At 37.4% G+C, this 24,594-nt stretch overlaps 1 protein-coding gene across 16 annotated transcripts in view; it reads left to right on the top strand.

Moving 5' to 3' along the window:
• Window positions 1-24,594, top strand: part of LOC149798216 (sodium- and chloride-dependent taurine transporter-like) — a 58,213-nt gene that overhangs the window by 10,797 nt on the left and 22,822 nt on the right. For 11 of the 16 annotated variants that reach the window (XM_089963309.1, XM_089963313.1, XM_089963305.1 and 8 more), the window contains 3 exons: window positions 10,507-10,661; window positions 22,894-23,148; window positions 24,396-24,527. In XM_089963309.1, coding sequence (XP_089819435.1) covers window positions 22,896-23,148; window positions 24,396-24,527 — 385 coding nt within the window. In that variant the 5' untranslated portion in view covers window positions 10,507-10,661; window positions 22,894-22,895. Of the gene's footprint in view, window positions 1-6,945; window positions 7,086-10,506; window positions 10,662-22,893; window positions 23,316-24,395; window positions 24,528-24,594 lie in introns of those variants that run through there. The other 5 variants (XM_089963316.1, XM_089963317.1, XM_089963319.1 and 2 more) reach the window with 5 other exon arrangements.

Raw genomic sequence — 24,594 nt, 5'->3', positions numbered from 1 at the left:
ATTTCCTTCTTGTCGTGGTTAATTTGTGAACCTGACGCTTGATCAAATTTTTCGAATTCTTCTCTTAAGTATTAGTAACATTTTCCCACCCTTATAAAGTTAGTGCAATCGTCTGCATGTTGGAGCATTTTTAATTCTACTTTTAGGTTTGGTATTTGTATACCTTGTATATCTGGGTTATTTATTATCTTATGGCTTAGGATTTCTATTGCCATTACGTACAATGGCATCGATAGTGGACATCCTTCTCTCACTGATCGTTGTATTTCAAATTCATTAGTACACTTTCCATTTACATGTACACATGAAGTTATCCCTGTGTATAGGATTTCGGTCCATTTTCGGAAATTCGGTCCGAAGCCAAATTTTTCCAAAACCTTCTGTATATAGTTATGTTCTAATCGGTCGAAAGCTTTTTCTTGGTCGAAGAGTACCATGGCACCCTTCGTGCAGGTTTCATTTATATAGTGTATTACGGTTTTAATATTTAAAATGTTATTTTGTATATCCCTCCCTTTTCCCCCACAGGTTTGGTTTACATTTATTATTTTGTTTAACCCTCCCTTTACCCTGTTTGTTAGTATTTTACTTAAAATTTTGTAATCTGTATTTAAAATTGATATAGGTCTCCAGTTCTTTATTTCGTCTCTTTCTCCTTTCCCTTTATATATGATTGTAATAATACCCTCCCTCATTGATTTAGACATGTGTTTTTTTAGTTAAAAATATATTGTTGAATAAGGCGTTAGTTCACCGTGAAATTTTTGATAGAATTCCACGGTGAGTCCATCTTTCCCTGGCGAGTTTTTCTTGGTTAGTGTAGCTATATTCTTATGTATTTCTTCATCTGAGATGACATCATCACATATGTCTCTGTGTTCTGATGACATCGACATACAATCAACATTATAGCTGTCGATTGTGATGGAATATATATTCTGTGTAGTGTAGAGTTCTTTGTAGTAGCTAAGTATGTTGTTTAGAATTTCTTCCTTTTCCGTGTAGATTAATTACATTGTTTATTTTTATTTTATTTAGAATTTTTTCGCCCCGTTTCTAAATTCTTCCCGTTTGTATAGATTATTTGCTTTGTTATATATTTCTGTAAATTATCCCGCCCTTATTATTCTCCATTGATTCTCGTCTTCTTCAATTTTTTTTTAATTTGTCTGTCAGTTGCTTTTTTTCGTCCTCGTTTATCGTATTTTTTAATGTTGATTTGAGTTCATATTTGTCTTTTTTTTTGTTTGTCTGCTCGTCTGTTTGAATTTTTTAAAATATCCCACTCGTTTATTATGTTTATAGTTTCTTCATTTTGGAAAGTTTCAAATTCTTTTTTTAAAATTAATTCTATATATTCATTTTCATTTAAGATTTTATTGTTTAATTTCCATTATCCTGGCACCCATTTTTCCCTTTTCCTGACTCTTAGATCCATTGTGACCATATAATGATCTGATAGCTTGGTATTAGTTATAGCTGCGTTGATATAGGTTGAAGGATCATAGAAGTTTCCATAAAATTTGTCGGTTCTGCTATATTAGTTTTGTTTGTAATTCAAAGTGAATTCTCTTCATAATATGTTGAGTTCTCTGTAAATGTCATGTAATTGATATTTATTCAGTACGTTTATCATTTCGGTCCTGTATATTTTGTCGTTAGTTGTTAAGTCAGTCGTTCTTTCAATTTCGTCCCCTACCCAGTTGAAATCTCTCCCTATTATTAAATTATCCATTGAATAAAGTTGTAGGTAATTTGTTAAATTTTCAATAAAATTCAATTTCTTATTTCTGTTTGCTGGCACATACACGTTAATTATATGCCAGTTTAACATTTTTACATGTATTAAGCGAGCTTTGAAAAAAAATCTCCCTCCTCTATTCTTTCCCAGCATAATCCTGGTTGTTTTTTTTTTAATTATTGTTGCTACTGCTTCTCTGATATAATTACTAATATAATCATTGCTTATAACAATTGCATTTAGTTTGTCTTCAAGTAGAAATTTTAGCTCTGGTGTAATGCCATTGTGTGTTTCTTGTATCTATATTATGTCAAAGTTTGTTTCTTTTACTATTTTTTTTATACTTTCGCCTTGTCTGTCCCGTTGCTGTTGATAGTAGCGATTCGGAAGTTTGGTTCTTCCATTTTTGCTTCACTTCCCAGGTGCCGCATCACTTTATGTAAATTGCTTGTCCTTATATTCTAGTTAAAATGTTGTTAGATTGTTTTTATATGGGGCTCTGGGTTGCCTCCAGAGCCTCATTTGATGGATTGTTATTTTCTGTATTTTGTGAGTTGTATTTAATTTCCATTTTTGATTCATTGTCATTGTCGTTTCTTCGTCTGTGTCTTTGTCTTTGTCCTTTTTTCCCCATTCTTTTTATTATTTTGGTCTTTACTGGCGGGATTATTGTCTGTTTGGGTTTGATTTTGGTCTGGTCCGGCCGCACTCAACTCCCCTTCTGGGGAGGAGCTTTGTAAGGACGTATTTATTTACGTTTCAGGGACAGTGCAGGGGTTGACGTCATAGGTTGGATTCCTATTAAGTCCACCGACGCGTCTTCTTTTTTCCCTTCACTTTCTTGGGCGTTAATCCTCATCAATTTGTAAGAGGAAATATGGATTGGTTGTCAGTATTTCACTCTCATCTTTGTGGGATATTAGGTGGCAAGTCTTTTTGGGAGTAGTGAAATCCTCCCACTCCAGATCTTTGCCTCCCGTTGTATTTATGGTAGGTGTTTGCGTATTACCATATTGTGTAGTTGTCTTTAGTTGGGAAGTAATGGGATCCCCTGCATCCTGTTTTCAAATTAAATTTCTATTTCAGCCTTTTCAACTGGTTTGGGTGGCACCGCACTTGCATAGGTATACTGTGCTATTGGTTCCTTGCAATCTTTGGGTGCATGCCCAACCTTACGGCAGCGTGTGCAGGGTCGCTCATATTCACACCCCCTGTACCATCTTTTAAGAAAAAGCCCTAGTACATAGAAAAAGGTAGGCAGCTTAGCGACGTCTTCCTTGGCCACTGTTATTATCCTTACCCATGATTTAATTTTTTGGTATCCACATACGGTTGCCATGTTTTGGTTTTGGATGGGGATTTTGAATTTCTGCCTTATTTTGTCCACTTGGATTTTCACTGTCACTCTCCAAGGGGAGCCCCGAATCATAACGTCTCTTGATCTGGGGTCTAATCCTCGGGTTATTGGGGGTGCCTCTGATACTATTGCTGTTAGCCCTTTTATTTCAATTTGTGTCATGTCAAGTAGGGAGGTGTCATAATCTGTGGGGTATACAATGAATTTGTTTCTTACCCCATTTTGTATGCCCTCAATCCCTTCAATGGGTATGCCCTTCGCCTTAAGGGCGGTAATAATATCAGCTTGCATGGGGCATTTTGCTATGTTCCCGAAATCTAACATCTGGCACCCTCTAGGGTGAGAGGCAATAAGTGTTTCTACCATCTCCTTTCTCGACATGTACATGAAAGTACTGGTCGAGTCGTGCCCCTTTGTATGTCGTAGTACCTGCTTGGGCCATCGTACTTGATAAACAAGTTTTCCAAATGTTTGCAAGAAACAGCGCACTGTAATATAGAAAGCAGGTCTCTATATTGCAAACTCACACATATACTTATGAAAAACACAATAACAATTGAGAGGGATTACTTGAATGGAAGGGTCACGGCTGTGGTCAGACTAATTTTCAATTAATCCCAGTCTAAGCAAGGTGAGTTTTACTCATGTGGTTCCACGCTGCTGCTTAGGACTGAGTTTTTATGAAATGGGAACACAAAAATGTCAACTAATATTAAAAATGCAAAATTGTTTCAAAAGAAAATGTCCATCAAAACAAAAACATATGTAATGCAATTCAATGAAACGGTGAAGTGATATTTAAGTGAAAAAAGGGAATAAATAAAAAAAATAGATCACAAAAGGGATCTAATATGCAAAAATGAAAGGTGTCGTAACACTTATTTTACCCTTCTCTACTGTGGTACGCTCTTAAGAGCTGCCTTGGTTATATATTGCTTTCTGGGTGCTTTTCCACCGGTGGACTTTTTTGCAGTTTGCTTTGTCCGTGCCATTTCCGACGATATAACAACAAACTGTATCAAGGTCATACGAGTTATCTCCCTTCTTACTGTTGTGCTCTTCTTTTGACACTATAGAATGGTGCAACATGTGCTAAGGCGGAGTGATTAAACGTGTGGAGTACAGGACTCACGGTACTAATTCAGTTCCCATAGTAAACCTATGCAAACCCCATGATATTAAAAATTCAATAACTTAAATTTTTTTAGTGCTCATGATCAAACTTATATTTATCAGTATAGATAAACCTGGATGACAGCTTCTGTGTTGAGGAAAGGATATGAGCCGCGGCATTTTCTGCACCTGCAAAGAGTCGGGTGCTAATTTTAGTAATGAGTGTTCCAAACTCAAGACTGTTAAAGGACTGAAATTCCATCAGTAAGAGAATGTCTCTAATTTTTGTTCACTTACAACTAGGATAAGCTCTCAAAGATTCTTTTTCCTAACACATAACTTACATTATTAACCAATCCTGGTCAGCTAAACCCATATATACTCTATTTTATGTTCACCCATTAACAGGCTGCTTCCCATTTTTCCATACCATTAGTACCGTGTGTCCTACAGTCCTGTCTGGTGTATTGAATTTGTCTTACAAAGACGTTACGTGGTGTCGGAAGGCTGGCAACTTCGCCTACATCATCAATACCATGTCCACCGAAACGAGCTTTGGGGAAATTTGTCTGCGAACTGGAAGATAATTCAAAAGAGTCTGGGTGAACTATGAAGTAGCCACGGGGCTGGCAGAAAAGCACAAAAACTGAGAATAGCCACTCTTTTTACGTGTTTAGGGACATGGGTTATATAACAGTTCGATACTTTCACGATTGAGAATGATGGAGACAAAGATAAACCTGACAAAGTGCTTGACAAGTTTGAAAAGTACTGTATAGGAGAAACAAACCAAACCTATGAACGGTACAGTTTCAATTGTCGACAACAGGAAGTAGACGAGAGCATTGATGCCTACGTCACTGCGCTAAGGTCACTAGCACAAACCAGGGACGTAATTGGGGCAGGCCCCCCCCCCCCTCCGAATTTGCATGTGCTATAAAATGTAAAAATTGCTGTTGCCTATATACGAAAATTAACAAGCCCGTCAAGTACCCCCCCCCCCCCCCCGAAAAAAGTTAAAATTACGTCCCTGGCACAAACGTGTAATTATGTGCAAGACAAGCAGTTAACCTTAAGACGTGCATAGATATTTGTCGAGCAAACAAAAAAGCACAAGAACAAATGAAAACTATGAATCGGTGGAAAAAGTGTCGGTATTAGCTCAAAGGAATAGTGATAAGTCAAAAAAATCAAAGTCAGCTGCCAAGAGAGTATGACTACTGTGGGAAGAAACAAAGCAAAGCTAGAGGTTTGCCGTGGGGAAAATGTGTGCAAAGTGTGGGTTAAGGAATCATTTTGCAGTAAAGCGCATGCAAAAAACTCCAGAGTGGAAAGCACACGAAACGAAATACAAGCAGAAAGAAAGGGTAAAAGTAATAGATGATGATTCAAGTCTTGACAGTGATGGTGATGAAAAAGTCGAAAAAGTGAATGGGATAGAAACATACCCAAAGAAATTGTTTGCCAAAGTGACTCGAGGTGAGAGTCTGATAAATTTCCAGTTAGACTGTGGCTCAACAGTTAGCATAATCTCTAAAACAGATTATAAGGCATTATGCCATGATGACGAACTGAAGCACCTGGAAAAGAACAATGTGACACAGTGAAACAAGAGCCTTGCGTAAAAGACAATTGCACATTACACATCCAAAGAATAAGAATGTTTACATCTTAAGAGTTTGTAATTGCACAAGGCAAGGCAAGACCCCTACTTGGAGCCCAAGCAGTGAAGAAAATGAAAATGAAACTGATTACTGTAAATAAACAAGATATCATGTCAGAGACAACACAAAACTTCATACTGGAATATGAAGACATATTCAGTGGAGATGGTCTTTTGGAAGGAGAAATCCACCTTGAACTGACGGAACAAGCCAAACCAGTGAAACTGCCAGTAAACAAAATTCCATTAGCTGTGAAGCCGAAGGCGAGGGCAGAAATTAAACGACTGGTGAAACTTGGAATATTAACTCCTGCGAAAGAACCAACAGATTGGATTTCTAGCATGGTGGTGGTTATGAAGAACAACAAGAAAATGCGGCTGTGCATTGACACAAACCTTTAAATACAGTCTTAAAGAGAAACCATTACCAGATTCCAACAATATAATATGTTCTTCCAGACCTGAGCAGGGCGATAATTTTTATTTCTGCGGATGTAAAAAATGGGTTTTGGCATGTTAAGTTAGATGAGGAATCTAGCAAACTCACAACATTTTGAACGCCATGGGGACGATACAGATGGAAGAGAATGCCATTTGGTATAGCACTAGCACCAGAAGAATTTCAGAGGAGAATTGATGAAGCTTTGGAAGGGATTCAAGGTGTGAAAGCAATTCATGATGATATTCTAGTTTGGGGAAGTGGTGAAGATGATTGGTACGGCCACAGAGGATCACGACAGAAAGCTTCGAGAAATTTTTGTCGCAAGAAGAATGTTAAATTGAACAAAGATAAGATGAAATTAAGTGAGAAGGAAGTCACATTCGTGGAAAATGTGATCTCTGCTGAAGGGTTGAAAATTGACAGTGCTAAGGTAATCAGAGAAATGCCTACACCGACGGATAAGCAGGCAGCCCAGTCACTGTTATGTATGGTGAACTATGTGCAGAAGTTTGCTCCAAGGCTATCGGAATTGACAGAGCCATTAAGACAGTTGATCAGGAAGGACGTAGAGTTTTATTGGGATCAAATTCATGACAAATGCCTTCATGAAATTAGACAGATATTGACATCAGCACCAGTGCTAAGGTACTTTGACCATGAGAAGGATACTATTCTTCAATGTGATGCATCGGAAACGGGGCTAGGGGCTTGTTTGCTGCAAGAAGGGCACCCAGTTGCCTGTGCCTAAAATTCACTCACAGTAACTGAGGTAAATTATGCTTCTTCAGGCACGCAGTATTTTGAAAGAAAACGGATGACGTCTTTTATTTTAAAATAACAATTACATCATTACATAACGTCATAAATGATATGCATCGTCATAAACAATTATATATATATATATATATATATATATATATATATATATATATATATATATATATATATATATATATATATATATATATATATGACAGGATCTAAAAGATACACAAGTCTATAATGAAACCTGAATCAGTACAATAATAGAATAAAATAGAGACAAACAGTCATACATATAATTATATTGTTATAAAGGATACACAATTTATCAATTAACAAAAATTATACATAGTGCATTGGAATTAAGGCCATTCGGATACAAATTATCTAACTTATAATTCCAATAAGTTTCTTTTATGAGTCTATTCATGTCACCATGCACAATATCTATTGGCATGAAAGAAAAATCAAGTAGAGAGTGATTATTGGTGTTAAAGTGTGCTGAAATATTAAAGGAAAAGTGAGGATCTCTATAATTTTTTTTTACACATGAAAGCGATGATTTTTCATTCTCTTAAAACCTTGCTGAAGTGTTTGTCCAACATATTGCATGCTACATTTTTTACAGGTTATCAAATAAATCACATCAGTTGATTTGAAGTGAGTGTTATCACGTAGAGAGAATACCTCTTTTGATTAGCGCTACTGAAAGAAGTACTTTCTCTTATGTTTGCACATTGAGATCACCGGTGTCTGTTACATTTAGATGACGAAAATTGTCTTTATTTATTTTCTGTCTGTTTAGTTCTAATTAGAAAATCTTGCAAATTCTTGGGTCTTCTATAAGCGAGAATTAGTTTATTTTTGTAAAGTCATCCCATTTCATGTATACCATATAGCCAGGCCAAAATATACCGGCGCATTATTTCAGATGATTGTCAATTACAAAAAATTCGTTGAATAAATTGCAAATATGTTTCCGCTAATGTGGATATGTGAGAAAGCTTGCCAGTAGCTTCTTGTTGGTCGGTGGTTCTTTCCGGGGTTTTCCCGGGTTCTTCCTCCACCATTAATACTGGCCGCCATGTATAGCCTATCGTGTGCTGAAAATGGCGTTAAACCCTACAACAACAACAACAACAACAACAACAAAGATGTTTCCAAAATAAAAATTATCCTACACATATAATTGTTCTGCGCTGAACAAACCCGTAATCTTACTCAGCATGAGGCTTTAAACACAGCAGAATGTAAAATCGAGAAAATATCATTCCTTTCACAATACAGTATAATCCTTCATTACCTAAAACAGATAGTATAATTAATTAAATATTATAGTCTCCTACATTTATGCTAATAATTGCTGAGCCAGTACTCTGGAAGCCACATTCTGTCAGGTGTAGTATGTAATTCCCTTTAGCTCGACAGTGACTTGCTCAAATTGCTTCCCCGCACATGTCTTTTTTTGACACTATGCGTGCAAGATCATTTCCACCTTTGAGCGTATAAAGGCAAGACCCTGCACCCAACCCTACACATCCGATATGCTATAGACATGTGGCCTTTTCATAAAGGCAAGACCCTGCACCCAACCCTACACATCCGATATGCTATAGACATGTGGCCTTTTCATAAAGGCAAGACCCTGCACCCAACCCTACGCATCCGATATACTATAGACATGTGGCCTTTTCATAAAGGCAAGACCCTGCACCCAACCCTACACATCCGATATGCTATAGACATGAGGCCTTTTCATAAAGGCAAGACCCTGCACCCAACCCTACACATCCGACATGCTATAGACATGTGGCCTTTTCATAAAGGCAAGACCCTGCACCCAACCCTACACATCCGATATGCTATAGACATGTGGCCTTTTCATAAAGGCAAGACCCTGCACCCAACCCTACACATCCGATATGCTATAGACATGTGACCTTTTCGTAAAGCTTCAGCATTTTACCGCAAATGTTTGCAGCCGCACATCATTGATTTTCCAGTCAGTAGATACAACACATGAATACTTCGCAACAAACTTTCTCTATTCTCTCATATAAAGCATGGATAATCAATCAATACAAAATTCAGCAATGTACCTAAATGAAACAAAATCTATACATTTTAGTAGATGCTCCTCAGTTACACTGTAAATTAGTGGCAGGTCATCATTTTACGCTGGTCTCTATGGAAGTGGATGATCGCTGGTCAAAAAAGCTATTTCCAGTGGCTGACAGCTGGCCATCGACCGGCTAGTGAAGGCCTCAAAACCAGCTGATGGTCACACACACACACCCCACCCCCACCGCTTACATCCAGGCAAATCGTGGTATCCAACCGGCTTACCGCTTACCCTCCAAGCGGATCACCATCACAGCTCGCACCCAGGTTCGTCGGGGTATAATCAAAACAAACTTTCTGCTAATACTTTGTAACATTATTAGTGAGAAATTGGTCTAGTGAAAGAAAGTAATTCTTACGCTTTACATTTATTACGCAGACAGGTGCCACGTCTTTCTGTTATTAGAAGCAGTAGCTGCATTCGAGACAACGATTCTTGATTGTCCATATCACTCTTTCAGCATCTATAACGACAATGATTTGCATGAACGCCAATTCTTCAATGCTAAAAGCGAATGTAAATATTGCAGATTAGGTTGATTCTCGTTGTTCTAGGATTTAACGCCATTCTTCAGCACAAGATAGGCTATACATGGCGGCCAGTATAACTGGTGGAGGAAAAACCCTGGAAAACCCAGGGAAGAACCACCGACCCACGAAAAGCTACTGGCAGGCTTTCCCACGTACCCACGCTAGCCGAGCCTTGGACTCGAACCCACACAGACAGAGGTGAGATGACAGTGATCCGGAAGGGTGAGCGCAATAGACCACTCGGCCACTCGGGGCCCCGTTGATTGACGTTAGCTAGCAGCAAATTTTGAACGACAGACTGACATGACTGAGGTAAAAATGTAGAAATTTTCCAGAGTAGTAATGTCAAATTATGTTTTTTCTAAGTCAGGCATCTATGGTAGAGCGTTCACAAGCGCGTGTTGCAGGAGTTAATTATGCCCGATACAGAATGAACTGATTGTATGAATAAGATAAAATGATATTTTTTTTTCCAGGCAATAGCGTCATTTTTTTATTGATTGCCTTAACTGACTTTTGTGTTAAAGATGTGCACAAAATTAGATAAGATGTAACATGTCCCTTGGATATATAACTTGATATGGGAAGTCATATTGCCAAATTCAAAAGATGTCTTGATGTATGGGACTTTTTACATCTGGGTAGTTTAAAAAGATACCATATTCAGCCGAGATGAGGACATGCAGTTGTGAAGTTTAGGACCTTATTTTGCAGTACTGACTTATATACACTGAAATAATGATATAACTGCAGTTTTGGAGGTCTTTTACTTACAGGCTTCAACGTGCTCAAGGAGATTAATTAAGTAGAGAACATTTTGTGTGCCGATAAAGAGAGAGTCATTCACAGCACCGAAAAGGAGACAAGAACAATAGCTCTTGATGTGACGAGAACCCGACTGTACTACCTGCCATAATAGATTTAAAAAAAGGTATCAGATGAGGTTGATATTGTTGATTTATTTTCGTAGAATAGTTATTGATGACAGATGTAACATGGGGATTCTGTAAAACGCTGGTTCGTTTATTTAAAATTCTGGCACATTATCAAGAAATATTCTAATCAATATTTGTCTATTGACTTAATGGAGATAGATCATATCTGAATATAAATATACACATGCTGAATTATGTTATATGCAGTTTTGTAGAGATGATAAAAATGTGAGAAAAGATAGAACATATTGGTGTGGTTCTATACGTGTATTAATCTGGAAATACTTTTATGAAGGTTTGCACTGCTATAAAAATATGCCTCTCAATTTCATCTGAGTACATGAAACTGACAAATAATAATGTCTTCATTGTAACAGTGAAACCTGAGCTACCATTTTCATTTTGTTTTAATATTGCTAGTTATACGTAGTTTGAAATGATTGTAGCCTGCTAGTTTTCAATCCATCGTTTTACTTGTCATTTTTTAAGTGTAAAATGTGTAATCATTAAGACATCTTTTATCGGCATCATCCCTAGCATACCATACATATGCTTACACACCTGTTGACCTACTAATTCGTATGTTTATTTAATTTAATTGTTTGTTTGTTAGTTTTAATTTGTAAAATTCCATTACGTGTTATTTTAATGTAACATTGTATGCTGGACTTGGTCTTGTCAAAATCGAGTTCATTTATGCTTGACCTGATTGTCTTTATAAATTTTTTAATTCATTTATGTAAACAACTAATAATAGCTTCATTATTCTCTATGTGTATGAACTTATTATCAGGATTTTTATTCAGGTAAACAAAGAAGGATTAAATATGTTGATCTGTGTCAGGGTTTTGGAGATTCCTAAGTGAATTTTGAAGGCTATTGTGTTGTAAATAAACAAGGCTCATTAGATCATTCTAGAATGGTTGTTTTTAGAAAATGTTAATTGTGACCTGAGGTCAAGCAGAGAATTATATATCTTGAGACTTTGATTATGTTACCAATCGTGCTTTAACATTTATCACTTTAAGTTGTACTATGTTGTGACCAGTTTGGGTTGAGTTTTATTTTCTTCATATTACTCAGTTAAGTGATTATTTTCTCTGGAAATACAAAAGTGCTCTAACAAAATTATTGGATATAGACAATCATTGTAATTTATACTGAATTCAAGCCTGGAATAATATTTGTGAGATTCAATAAGAGACTGTTGACACATCATGACTTTGTATGCCATAACAGACACGTCATTGCCTTCAATTTTGGATCTTAAAAGGACTTGAACTGAGTTTTATTCAGGACTTTTTATTACTAGGAGTTTTGTCTTTAATTCTTGGATTATGATTGGATTTAATTCGCAATACCGTAAGTTCTTTTTTCTAATTTTTCACTTTATATTATAGGGAAATAAATTATTTGTTAAATTTTACAAACCTTGTTGTCTTCACTCTTTCTATTACTTATTTTAAGAGCATAGACATAATTTTAACAGTTATAGAAAACAACACACCATCTAGTTGCATTATCGGTTAAATCTTTTACCCTGTTATCTCACATATCTCTGACATCCTAGTATGCCAAGCGTTCTAGCGCATATGTTCAGGCAGTGAGAAAGGTGGCGATGATGAATGGCTCGAGAAACTCAGGGAACAAGTTGGCGCTTGGTTATCCCAGTTCTTTGCACTAGCTTTGTCAAGCAGCTGGTAGAGAAGAAGGTAGAAGGTAGTTTGCGCCCCGTGCAACGTAATCAACAGCTTCTCGATGCGCTACAAGCCAGTACGAGTCAACATACAGAAGATGTCTACACGTTACAATATATGAGACCCAATGAGGCGTAAGTCCTGTTTTCGAATCCAGATTGAGAATGCTGGTTTCCTACGTTCTGGGAATCATGGCTCTGGTTTCATCACGCGTAAAGACGCGTCGGAAATACTTGACTGATTGCAGGCTCGTGATATATGTAGAGTTTAGGATCGCGCTTGATTACCATAGAAGTTCTAAGCTGGATCTCTTCGATGAGTGGGTCAGTCTTGTACGCGCCCGTGGAAGATCCAGCAAACATAAAAGTACCTTCTCGGCCGCTTTCCGACGAGAACACATGCTAGTAATTTACGTCGAGACCGCCGAACATCCTTAATCGGATATTAGGATAAACACGCACCGACTCTAACGTGATCTCGTTTATGCGGGATTGTAGCGCAGCGTTTGGTGAAGAGAAAACTACACATAAATCCGGTTTTGTTGACGAGATAATAATCATCGAAGGGACGCTCTGTATTGTATTTGCAACTATACGCTGTATCGCAGGGTTAATTTTACGCAACACGTTAAGCGCCTTAGCGGAGTTACATGCCTCAGCGATGTTATTTCATGGCTCTGCAACATTTATAACGAGTGAAATGTCCGTCATGATCCACTGACAAATCGATGCCGCGTCATTGATTACGTCTGAAGCGTTGTCGCCAGTGCAACCCGACCCCACTATTGTTTCCAAGATGTCCACAAGCTCGTGGACCTGTTGAGAGTCTGCGGTCACGCAGTCATCAATGGGAAGACGTTGCATCTTGCTTATTCCATCATGTTGTTTTTGCAGAATATTGAGGATGCTGTTATTGATAATTCCATCGTCAAAGTTAAAATTTCTTACCGTGTTGCCAGATGCCTCAGGCTGAACAAACATCTTACGAAATACGACTTTGTCCAACTTTTAGCTTCTTGCAGATGTGTTGTATTTTTCCCCCCGTACACAATTTTTTCCAGTCGGTTGAGAAATCAACGGCTAATTATATAGAATTCTTGGCTTTCTCTTTAACACATGCCTCATTAAATATGCTAGGCACTTTCTCGACTTAGTAGTTGTTTAAAATATGGAATTATTTCTTGCGTCTGCGCAATTTGCTTTAGTCAGCGTTCAATGGCCGCCGAGGTCTTAAGAATCGCACTAAGATTTTGTTAAGTTTCCATCCGTATAGCGGGTTTCCGCCAACGTAGATGTGTGTGTGTGTGTGTGTGTAAACTTTAGCTTATCTCTCTTGCTGTATATGGCAACGATCCCATCATCAAAGATTTTACATGATTCCAGTGTCGGGTCCGCATGCAACCTGTTGATTTGTCTTGCTTGCTGTCACTAACTAGATCAATGCTGATAAATGTCTGCATGTTCTCCATAGTTACAAATACAGCATAATTCATGATCATCCCAAAACTTGTTATTTGCGACAGAGCACACTACATAATTAAGTTTCTAACGCAGGTTCGGGACAAGCCTGACTTATTTTGTTGTTGTTGTTGTTGTAGGGTTTAACTCCATTTTTCAGCACACAATAGGCTATACATGGCGGCCAGTATTAATGGTGGAGGAAGAACCCGGGAAAACCCCGGGAAGAACCACCGACCCACGAGAAGCTACTGGCAAGCTTTCTCACATACCCACATTGGCCTAATCCGAGAGTCGAACCTGAAAATCATGCACGATTCCACACTTATATAGTGACAGCCATTCAGACGTATTGACAGCGCTTCCACGGCCAACGGATAATCATTTTGGGTGTTGTACAGCTTGTCTGGGTACTCCAAGTCAACTTCAAAGAAGTATTCATATTCACTGTTGCTGTCATACTGGTGTTGTTTATGCGCAGGTATGTCCACGTCCGTGGTTTCAGTCCACTGAAACTCGCACACAGGCGCTTTGGTGCAGGTACATAATATAAATTTTCGTAAGAATATAATCTTTCCCGTCCACGAGTGAATTGTTCGCGTAAGAATGAAGTTGACTCGCCATGGAAATTCCTCAGCAGATAACACGTTCGATAAATGTTGGTCAGTATCAGTGAACAGTTCCAACTTGATCTAAGTTTTATACAGCAACGTGCACCAGGCCATTCCTGGCTACGTGAAGTAATGCGCGTGATCGAGCTTGTGAACACACATGGCTGTATCACGAAATGCCTCTAATACATACACGAGTAGTAACACGTCCTTACGCAGCGATAAGCCGTGATAGTCAATTAGTGTTTGATAACCAAGCGCGGATCATGCATTGTTCACGTGCGTGTAGTTGTTGCAGCAAATGCCTTCGCGAGATAGCGATGAATGGAAAATCTCAGTCGGCGGAAACTGAAACATTGCCTTATTGGCGAAATGATTGTGAAACGGTCGCTGACGTTCGTTGCAAGAATGATGAACCTTAGTTAATCCAGGACAGAATCCACGAACTTCAGCGTGTCAGTAAACTTCAGACGTTTCAATCCGAACGTCATATATCTTCCATATTGTTTGGAATAACGCTTATAGTAGCATTCCATGCTGATGCGACCCGTTTCATTATGAAGTGGCCATCATACCTGCGTAGGTTATGAAGAACAACCGGAATATTTGTTTTACTTGGGTAAATTCTCAGCCGTCAATTGCATGCCCATTGTGCGGCTTCTCTGTATGCGCTAGCGATGTGACAGTGATCGCGAACTTGGAGGTTTTAAAGCCGTCGGTGAAACATGGATTATCACAGATCCATTAGTAAGTCGCCACAGAAAACTCACGAATGTTATTACGATAACGATAATTCTGGTGAATTAGTAAACACCTCAAACGACTCCATGCTACAATAACATATTTTGGACTGAAACATTTGGGATTATTTTTAATCTAGTCAAGGACATTCTTGATTATATCATTTTGATACATCAAGACTATTGGCACATCAGCTCATTCAAGGTTGTTGGTACATCAGCACAATGAAGACATGTAATTCATTCTTTACACTCTATACTTTTGGAGTTGTGATAAAACTTTTAGGATTATTTGGGATTTAATTCACATTAAGTTCCTTTATCATAATCATGTTTGTGTTTGAGGAGAGCTGTTGTCAGATACATTTTATTGTAAAAATTTTGGTGATTCAGCAAACACATAAAACCGAATCCTGGCAACGAGATCACACTGGTGGCTCAGTCGCTCCATTAATCTTACAACAGTTTAGAAAAACCTGCATGATACTTGTTCAACTACTTGCGTCATATCCGACGGAATCTCCTAAGCGTCCACGGCAACGTTCAAGCATTCGTAGTCCGCGTAGGTTACACGTATGACCTTCATCTTCTGTTGCACCAATGTAAATTTCAGACTGTTCTTATCGGGTTCTGGCATGACTTGATGCTGCGGCTTTTCACGGATACCACCAAATTAAACATCATTTTCCACAAAGACATGTTGAGTGTTCAATACATTTATGCAGCCTTTATGTAAACCTTTTCCTTTGTGATTGTTGTGTCGGTACACCATTTGGGGAAAATATTGTATCCACACATAATGATACCGAACCAATGAGCCATCTCTAATCATGTTTCTTAGCAATAACAAATCAACATTGTATGGCACAACTGCCGCGGTGGATTGCCGAATCTGCAACAGGCATTTGCTAATGTTATGTATAGCTCTATTATGTATTTAACTTTTGTTCATGATTGTTGATTGTGAGGAACATTAGTAAACAATATACTACAGAGCTAACTTGTGTCCATGATTGTTGTTGTTGTTGTTGTTGTGGGGTTTAACGCCATTTTTCAGCACACGATAGGCTATACATGGCGGCCAGTATTAATGGTGGAGGAAGAAGCCGGGAAGACCCGGAAAGAACCACCGACCCACGAGAAGCTACTGGCAAGCTTTCTCACATACCCACATTGGCTGAATCCGAGACTCGAACCGGCGCAGACAGAGGTGAGATGGCAGTGATCCGTAACGGAGAGCGCTTTAGACCACTCGGCCACTCGGGGCCCCTCCATGATTGTAGGTTATATTTTAACATAATGATCATGTTTACTTGAATTTTAGTTCAGGGCGTTGATTTTTCCCTTGGAAAAACTATGGTCTACCTGATTTTTATTTAAGGTTGTTTTCTAAAATTAAGTAAACAGACTTGACATTGTTTACTAATTTGATCGCAAATTACCTAAGTTCCAGGCATTTTGCTGTGTCGTTACTCAAGTGACATTCTGTATATGACGAGTATATGAGGAAGATCAAACAAACACTTATTTCAATTTTAATATCATTCTGTGTGAAATCACTGTTAGTTGAGTTCAAATATATTTAATTATTCATTGAAATTATAAAGTGCTCATTGACATTTTGGTTTGGACTAAACCATTTTGGATTATTTTGAATCCATTCAAGGACATTCTTGATTATATCATTTTGATACATCAAGACTATTGGCACATCAGCTCATTCAAGGTTGTTGGTGCTCTATACGTTTGGAGTTGCTTTTGGATTATTTGGGATTTAATTCACAATAATCTAAATTCTTTTTTTTTAAAAAATTTCACTTTGTATTTTAGAGAAATATATTATTTGTTGAGTTTTACTGAAGTTGTTGGTTTTGCTTTTTATGTTACTTAGTTTAAGAACATAGAATAGTAACACTCCAAACAGTGCTGTCAGAATTGAGGCGCTCAAACTTACTGATGCTATTTAATTGCACATTAAATTCGAAGTTCAGACAGATGTTTGTATTTTCGAGGCTGGTCATAATGTACGATCGCTTACGGAAGCAAAATGGACTGCAGTGTCTATTCAAAACAATTGTCAGCATTTTTTACATTAACTTGGCCCACGACAAGGTTTGTTGGGGGAAATATGAAGATTGACTTCCAAGCATCTGGAATGCACCATCCTGAACTCCACCTGGAGCATTTTGCAAACTTCTTAAGAATTCTTTCGTAACTTTTATCGATTTCATCATTAATGACACCGTGTCTTCATGGCTTAAGACAACAAGAGCACCGGTATGAAACAACGGCCGTGATGTTATAAATGTTGCAGAGCCATGCAATAAGCGGATACTTGGACCAATCACTGCACATTTGCCATGATGATTGTGCTTGCTCGCAGTCATGCAGCTCCCAACCCATGATTATTTCCCACTTATTCCCCACTAAGGATTTTCGCCCACGTGTGCAAGCTTCATTGTAGCCCTCGTGGTATCACAAAGAATCTTTACTTTTTTTAACGTTCGCGAAGTTCGCAAAGTCGAGCGATCACGCGTTTGTTTGCACGGAGCAATTATGTTGATGTCATGGGGGATAGAAGGCGTTGACATTATTCGGGAACTATGGTCTCATAACGATACTACTAATCTTCATTAAATTTAAACTTCTCTCTCTCTCTCTCTCTCTCTCTCTCTCTCTCTCTCTCTCTCTCTCTCTTAGAAATGTTAGAGGAATGTATTTGTAAAAGCATGAAACGTAAAGTGTCATTACCAACGGATCAAATCTCCATTAGTAAAGGAAAAAAAAATATTAAATACTTCAAAACTATACAATAATAAAAAGTATCGCAGTTCGGAAGAGATTGTTTTTGCTATGTCATTCCTTTTGTACGAGAGAGAGAGAGAGAACAGTATAGATTGTTTTTGCTATGTCATTCCTTTTGTACGAGAGAGAGAGAACAGTACTGTCAATTTTTTTTCTTCATTTGATGATAATTTTAGTACTAATTCAGCCAGATGGTTGTTAACACAATATAATACATGGACTCATATTTAAATATCTTTGTCGATCCCTCTCTCTGGCGTAGAGTACCTCATTGGCGTATCTAAATATAATCTCTTTTTACACTTAATTTTCTACTAAAACGTCTGGATCAGACAAAACATTTTTTGTTATTTGATACAGAAGACACTGGCAAGACACGGTGATAGTAGAACCGATGCATCAAATGGCACTTTTCCATTTGATCAGTTTAAAGGATAGCTTGTAGTCGTGGAATACACATTATGTAACTTTTGTTTCTCAGTATAGTCATGTTATACCCATAATGTAACTTTTGTTTGTCAGTGTAGTCATTGCATACCCAATGTGTAACTGTAAATGAACAACTGATGCTTCGAGAAAGTAATCTACCAAGATACATTAAAAACAGTTGGGTATGTAATGAGAGGTTTGGTTCTTGCTTTTATACTGATTACATTAATGTCATTTATGGATCAGAACATTAGAGCAACGAGTCAGTCTCTATGACAAAAGGGGTAGATGATCTAATTGCTCTTTGAATGCCTCTAATCAATTTTGTCACTTATAACCGCAGGCACGTTTAGTACTTGTACATGATTATAATTGTACCCATAACATGCCTGTGCTTTCCTGTTTAAAGTAAATTTAGATTTTAATTTAGATATGCGGGAGGTCGCGGGCTTGAACCCCGGCCGAGTTATACCAAAGACTTACAAAAATGGTACTATCAACTGCCTCGCTTAGCGCTCAGCATTAAGAAGCTAGTGTTAGGACTGGTCGGCCTGGTGTCAGGATAATGTGACTGGGTGGGACATCACGCGACATGTCTGCGGCATGATGCCCCAGTGCTAGACATCACTATAAACTGTCACACTGCAGACATCATAGCTATATGACTGAAAAATTGTTAAAGCTACGTTAAAAATCTAAATCACACACACACTTTAATTTAGATATATATAGACCATGCTGTTTGAAATAAAGGATTCTTGTATGAAAACACCTTGTGTTGCTGAAGTTTACTGATACATACTTTCTGACTTGAATAAGAAGACTTTACTTTCTCTGTCAGTAATCTTTAATGACACAATCAACTTACATTTTTCAGACAATGGTGTTATGTAGGTGGTTTACTTGTCACGTTTAAACGGAACTATTTCATGATGATCGATCAGTCATGTAAACGTTTGCAATTATTTCAACCGTTAGCAGTTTTAATCCAGACGTCATTTGTACATCTACTTTGGAAATTCTGCGATGCTTTCAATATGATAACATTCTGCATCATTTTGTCACAAATTTTTGACCATGTTGAAGGAAAGTGAAGACAATGTTGATAGTTAAAGATCTTCTTAAGTGGAAATGTACGCCGTATTTAAAGAATATTTTTGCACAGTTTAATATGTAAATTTTGCTACTTCTTGTTTACTTTGCTCTGCTGAAAGAAAACTGTCATTGTTTCATCTATTGCAAGAAAATTATCTTGAAAGTTGTTACGTATATTTAATTTATACTGTGTGATTTACCTTTGTCCATAATTCAGGGTAGGAGTTTGGGTCTACTAATGTCTAGAAATTTTGTAAACAATATAGTACATACCTAACATTTGTCTATGATTTTATATTATATGTTAAGATCATTATTACTTGGAGATAAACATATTTACTGGGGGTGGGGTGAATTCAGATCATTGCTAATCTCCTCGGAAAACATGGTCTTCATGCCCTTTCCCAAGTAGCTTGCAAACGAATAAGTAAACAAACATGACCTTGTTTGCAAATTTTGATGGAAAATTATATTAACATGACAGAGTATTTGTCAGAAAATGATTGTTGCAACATAGGTCAGGTGGCGAGGTATTTCAAGTTGTTTTCATGAGAATTAATCATTCCTACCTAACATCCGTAGTGAAATTAGTGTTTTATTTGTCTTCATTTTTAATTTTAGAGAATGTATTTATTTGAATTGTTCGTTGGGATTACAAAGTGTTCTTTGACTTTAGTACTAAACTACTATTTTGGAATTATTGTGAATTCATTCAATGATATTTTGGATTATATCATTGTAATGCATCACAACTGCTAGTACATTAGCAAATTCACGATCGTTTGGCACATCAGCACATTCAAGTTTGTATTTTACATAGAGCCCTAATGGTAAACGGCAACATTTAACTTTTGGATTTATGATAAAACTTTCAGGACTGTTTGGAAGTTAATTCACAATACTGTAAATTATTTTATTTTTTTTAAATTGACTTTTTTTTCTTGGGAAATAAATTATTTGTTGAATTTTACAAAACTTGTTGGTTTTTCACTTGTTTCAGTTACTTAGTTTAAGAGTATAGACTCATAAAAAAGCGATAAACTTTCTAAAATTCAAACGTAAAGTTACCTGGAAATAATATATATTTTATTTTCTTGAACATATTTGTGCTTCTTATTGTGTTGTTGTTGTTGTTGTTGGGTTTAACACCATTTTTCAGCACAGGATAGGCTATGTATGTCGGCCAGTATTAATGGTGGAGGAAGAACCCTGGAAAAACTCCGGGCAGAACCACTGACCCACGAGAAGCTACTGGCAAGCTTTCTCACATACCCACATTGGCCGAATCCTAGACTCGATCCAACGCAGACATAGGTGAGATGGAGACGGAGGGCGCTTTAGACCACTCGGCCACTCGGGGCCCCCTCTTATTGTGTTAGTATCAGTTATGTTGAATTAAATCTGCAAAATATTTCAAACTTAATACTGGTGTGTGTAAACTTTAATATATGTCTGGATTTCATTCGTGAAGTAATGGTTAAAATATTAGTGTTTTTATTTAGCTCTACTCGTCATAGACCAAGAGAGCGTGATCTAGTTAGCTCTAAAGGAAATTGCATGTCTCTAACTTCCAAAATCCCCGCGCCCAATTTGTATATTCTTGTTATCGTAACTTTTGAATTGATCGTCATATCAACATAGGGTTTTCTCTGAAAAACGTCGTTTGCTGTCTAGTTGGTCCAAAATGAAAATGGCAGTGACTTGATATCCAGTATGGTTAACACAGCAGTTATCTTGAAAGTCTTGTTGTTGCTTACACCTCCTGAAGGGGATTCATACTGACATTACGTTTTCACCAGAAGACTTCTCATGTTTAATTGGTCCTAAACAAAAATGGTTTTGCTCATATGTCCAAAATTGTCGCCATGTTCAAATCTTTTTTTTCCTTCTTTTTTTTCTACTCAAAATCAATCGTCATTTCAAATGGGGTTTTACTAAAAGACTTCTTATGCTATCTAGTTGATCTTAAATGAAAATAGTCCCAGAGAGACACCCAATATGATCGGTATTGTGGCAACCATAAAAATCTTGTTATTGCTGAAAAGAGGGTCATATCATTATGGGATTTTCCCTGAAAGAGTTACGTTTTATGTCCAGCTGGTCCTGAATGAAAATATGCTAGTCTAATCTCCAATATGGCCATCACACAGAGGCCATCTTTAAATTTTGTTATCGTTACTCATATTAACGTGGTGTTTCACTAGTAGACTTCTTAGTGTGTCTTGCTGATCCTAAATGAAAATGGTGTAGATCTGACATTCAGTATAGCTGCATAGCGGCCATTTTGACCATCTGTATTGCTACTCCTCTTAAATTGAAAGTCTCTCTCTCTCTCTCTCTCTCTCTCTCTCATATTGATCTCTTCCACTGAAGACTGGATACAGCGTATGACGCCAGTAGTCATTATTGTATTTTGGTAACGCCCATCCGTACAATATGTAAATTAAAACTTAGAACACGAGGGGAAAAACACGCTGCTTGCGCCAAATGTTTTCTTACGTAATTGCATATCTTACAGTTACAAAGTTTTTAGTTGCATACGGTATACACTGGTGCGATAATCAGATATCGAGAATTGATTTAAGACATTATGGTTATTTTTCGTCTTGTTGCACAGAGGAAAACTTCCATGTTAATATCTGATTGTTCATAATTTGAACCGAATGATTTTACAATATTTTGTAAGATATTTTTGAACTTTTTTTATAAATATTTTTTTCTTCGCATATTTTGTTATTGTCTTATGTTTTGCATGTGGTTCGTCAAGGATATCATTATAGCTTTAAAAGGGTTTGTTTTTTGTCTTTCAAAAATAAGAATAAAATGGTTTATTCATTATAGATGCTTAGTGTGGTATATCAGGTCTGTCAACGAGAGTGGATTGACACTTCTCCGTGGGTGTTACATTGTCACCGGACAAAAGTCTACACTGGTAGTACTTCGTTTTTCTAACAGTATTCGAAAAGTAAGAGTCTGGGCTATTAAAACTGGGTCGTGAAAGGTCTTAAAGGAGACCAGAAAAGTCCGAACTTATTGAGTCAATTGGACATATTTTTCTCGCTTCAGTTTCTTAAGATAGGTTGGACTTCGGGAGCCGCGGTAGTTAAGGTGATAGACATTGAATTTGTTATACAATAGTGGGTTCAGTAACTGCCTAGGCCAGCTCGTGTGATCTGCCTCGGTTTGTCCTTTGGAAAGGCGCTCAGTTCCCATTTCCTCGACATGATATGGCCAATAGCGTATTAAAATTGCCATTAAAACCGAACCAAGAAGAACAGCATGTGCTTCCAAAAGTAGAGAAAGGAAAGGTCAGAATAGAGACAGATAAGCTTCATGCATATACTAGGATGCTTAGTCAAATTAGGACGAACTAGTTAATGAATTTCTCTTTCAGTAATGTCGGTGAATATTCAAGACAGAGACATGACGGATGGCAATGAAGCCTGGAGGGGTGCAGAACGGGAGCCTTTGTCCCATTCGGAAACTGCCATGCATCACAGTACAGTTTTCAGCGATGAGCTAAAGCCCAAGATCAGACAGCGGGAGATCTGGGCCCGCAAGATAGATTTTCTTTTGGCTTGTATTGGCTTCTCCGTGGGTCTCGGAAATGTCTGGCGGTTTCCATTCCTTTGCTATAAGAACGGGGGAGGTGCGTCTATGTATATGCTATACAATGAAAGCGCGATTTTGGACGAATATTTAAAAATATTTTCAATCAACAGATGGAAAACAAAACAAAGCTACGGGAAACATAAAGAGATGTTGCGCTTTTGATTACACTCTTCAACAATTTTCTGAATGATACCTCCCTCGCAGGTAATTAGTAAATCAAGTGACTGCTGACGATTTGTCATGTAAATAAAGTGACTGTTGAAGATTTGTCTTCTCATTAAAAGGACTGCTGGCGATTTATCTTGTGAATAAAGTGACTGCAGACGAGTTGTCTTGTGACTAAAGTGACTGCTGATGATTTATTTTGTCAATAAAGTGGCTGCTGACGATTTATTTTGTCATAAAGTGACTGCTGACAATTTGTTTTGTCAATAAAGTGACTGCTGACAATTTGTCTTGCCAATAAAGTGCCCTGCCATTTACATTTCAGAAACCTCGAGAAAGCATTTCGATAAGGTGTATTTGTCTTTAAATAGCACACCTCAGACTTGTTTTGAACAATGTGCTCTAATGTTCTGATCCATAACAACTGTTAAAAGCTTTCAGCTTGTACCTGCTTCTTCCTCCCTTTTTCTGTGACATGTTTCTCTTGGGTTTTTATTATTAGCATACTTTTACGAAACTTGACTGTTATTGACTAATTGTGGAATCTTATAGAATTTAAAGAAAAATTGAAAAAATAACTCTAGACTGGGATCATTTATATAGATCTGTATCTTATTCATTTTATCCACTGCTGAAGTCTTCGAAAAAAAAACGCAGATAAGATAATCAAAATTCGATTTAAAAAAGCACAAAAATTCAATTACCTCCAGCTACAAACTGCCTCATGCGATCTTTACCTTACTCTGTTATCAAGTATCATAAGTTAGAATAGAGTTGAAATGCAACCCTATGTAGCAATTTGCATCTTAAGGATCAGTAACTTTAAATCCTTTTTTAAGACTGGTATTTCAGACGAAACCCTATCGATGAGAAAAATTAGAAAGTGGTTGTGGCATTGAGATATTACAACTGGTGAATCAAAATAATTCAAGAAATATCAACGAAACATGTATTCTGCCAATTTTCTTGCAAAATTGCCAAAGTGTACGTTATGTCTGAATTAGATCGCAGCGTTTATATCGTAGATAAATCTATGACAGCCGGTTGTAAAATACGTTTTGAACGGCTATGGTTTGCGTAAGAATAAAGATAATTGATTTGTTGTTTACACTTTTCCAGGTGCTTTTCTAATACCGTATTTTATATCTGTCATTATCGGTGGTATACCTGTTTTCTTCCTGGAAGTGTCTCTTGGCCAGTTTATGTCTGAAGGCGGCATTGGCACGTGGAAGATATGTCCGCTTTTTCAAGGTAACTCTTCATTGTCATGTTTAGTCGATAACTATGATAGGTGGAGGAACATTTGTAACATGTTCAT

Source organism: Sinohyriopsis cumingii, chromosome 6, assembly GCF_028554795.1.
Source record: "Sinohyriopsis cumingii isolate HCF-2022 chromosome 6, ASM2855479v2, whole genome shotgun sequence".
Classification (NCBI taxonomy): Eukaryota; Metazoa; Mollusca; class Bivalvia; order Unionida; family Unionidae; genus Sinohyriopsis; species Sinohyriopsis cumingii.
Note: the sequence above shows the minus strand (reverse complement) of the source record. Positions and strands in the feature narration are given on the sequence as shown.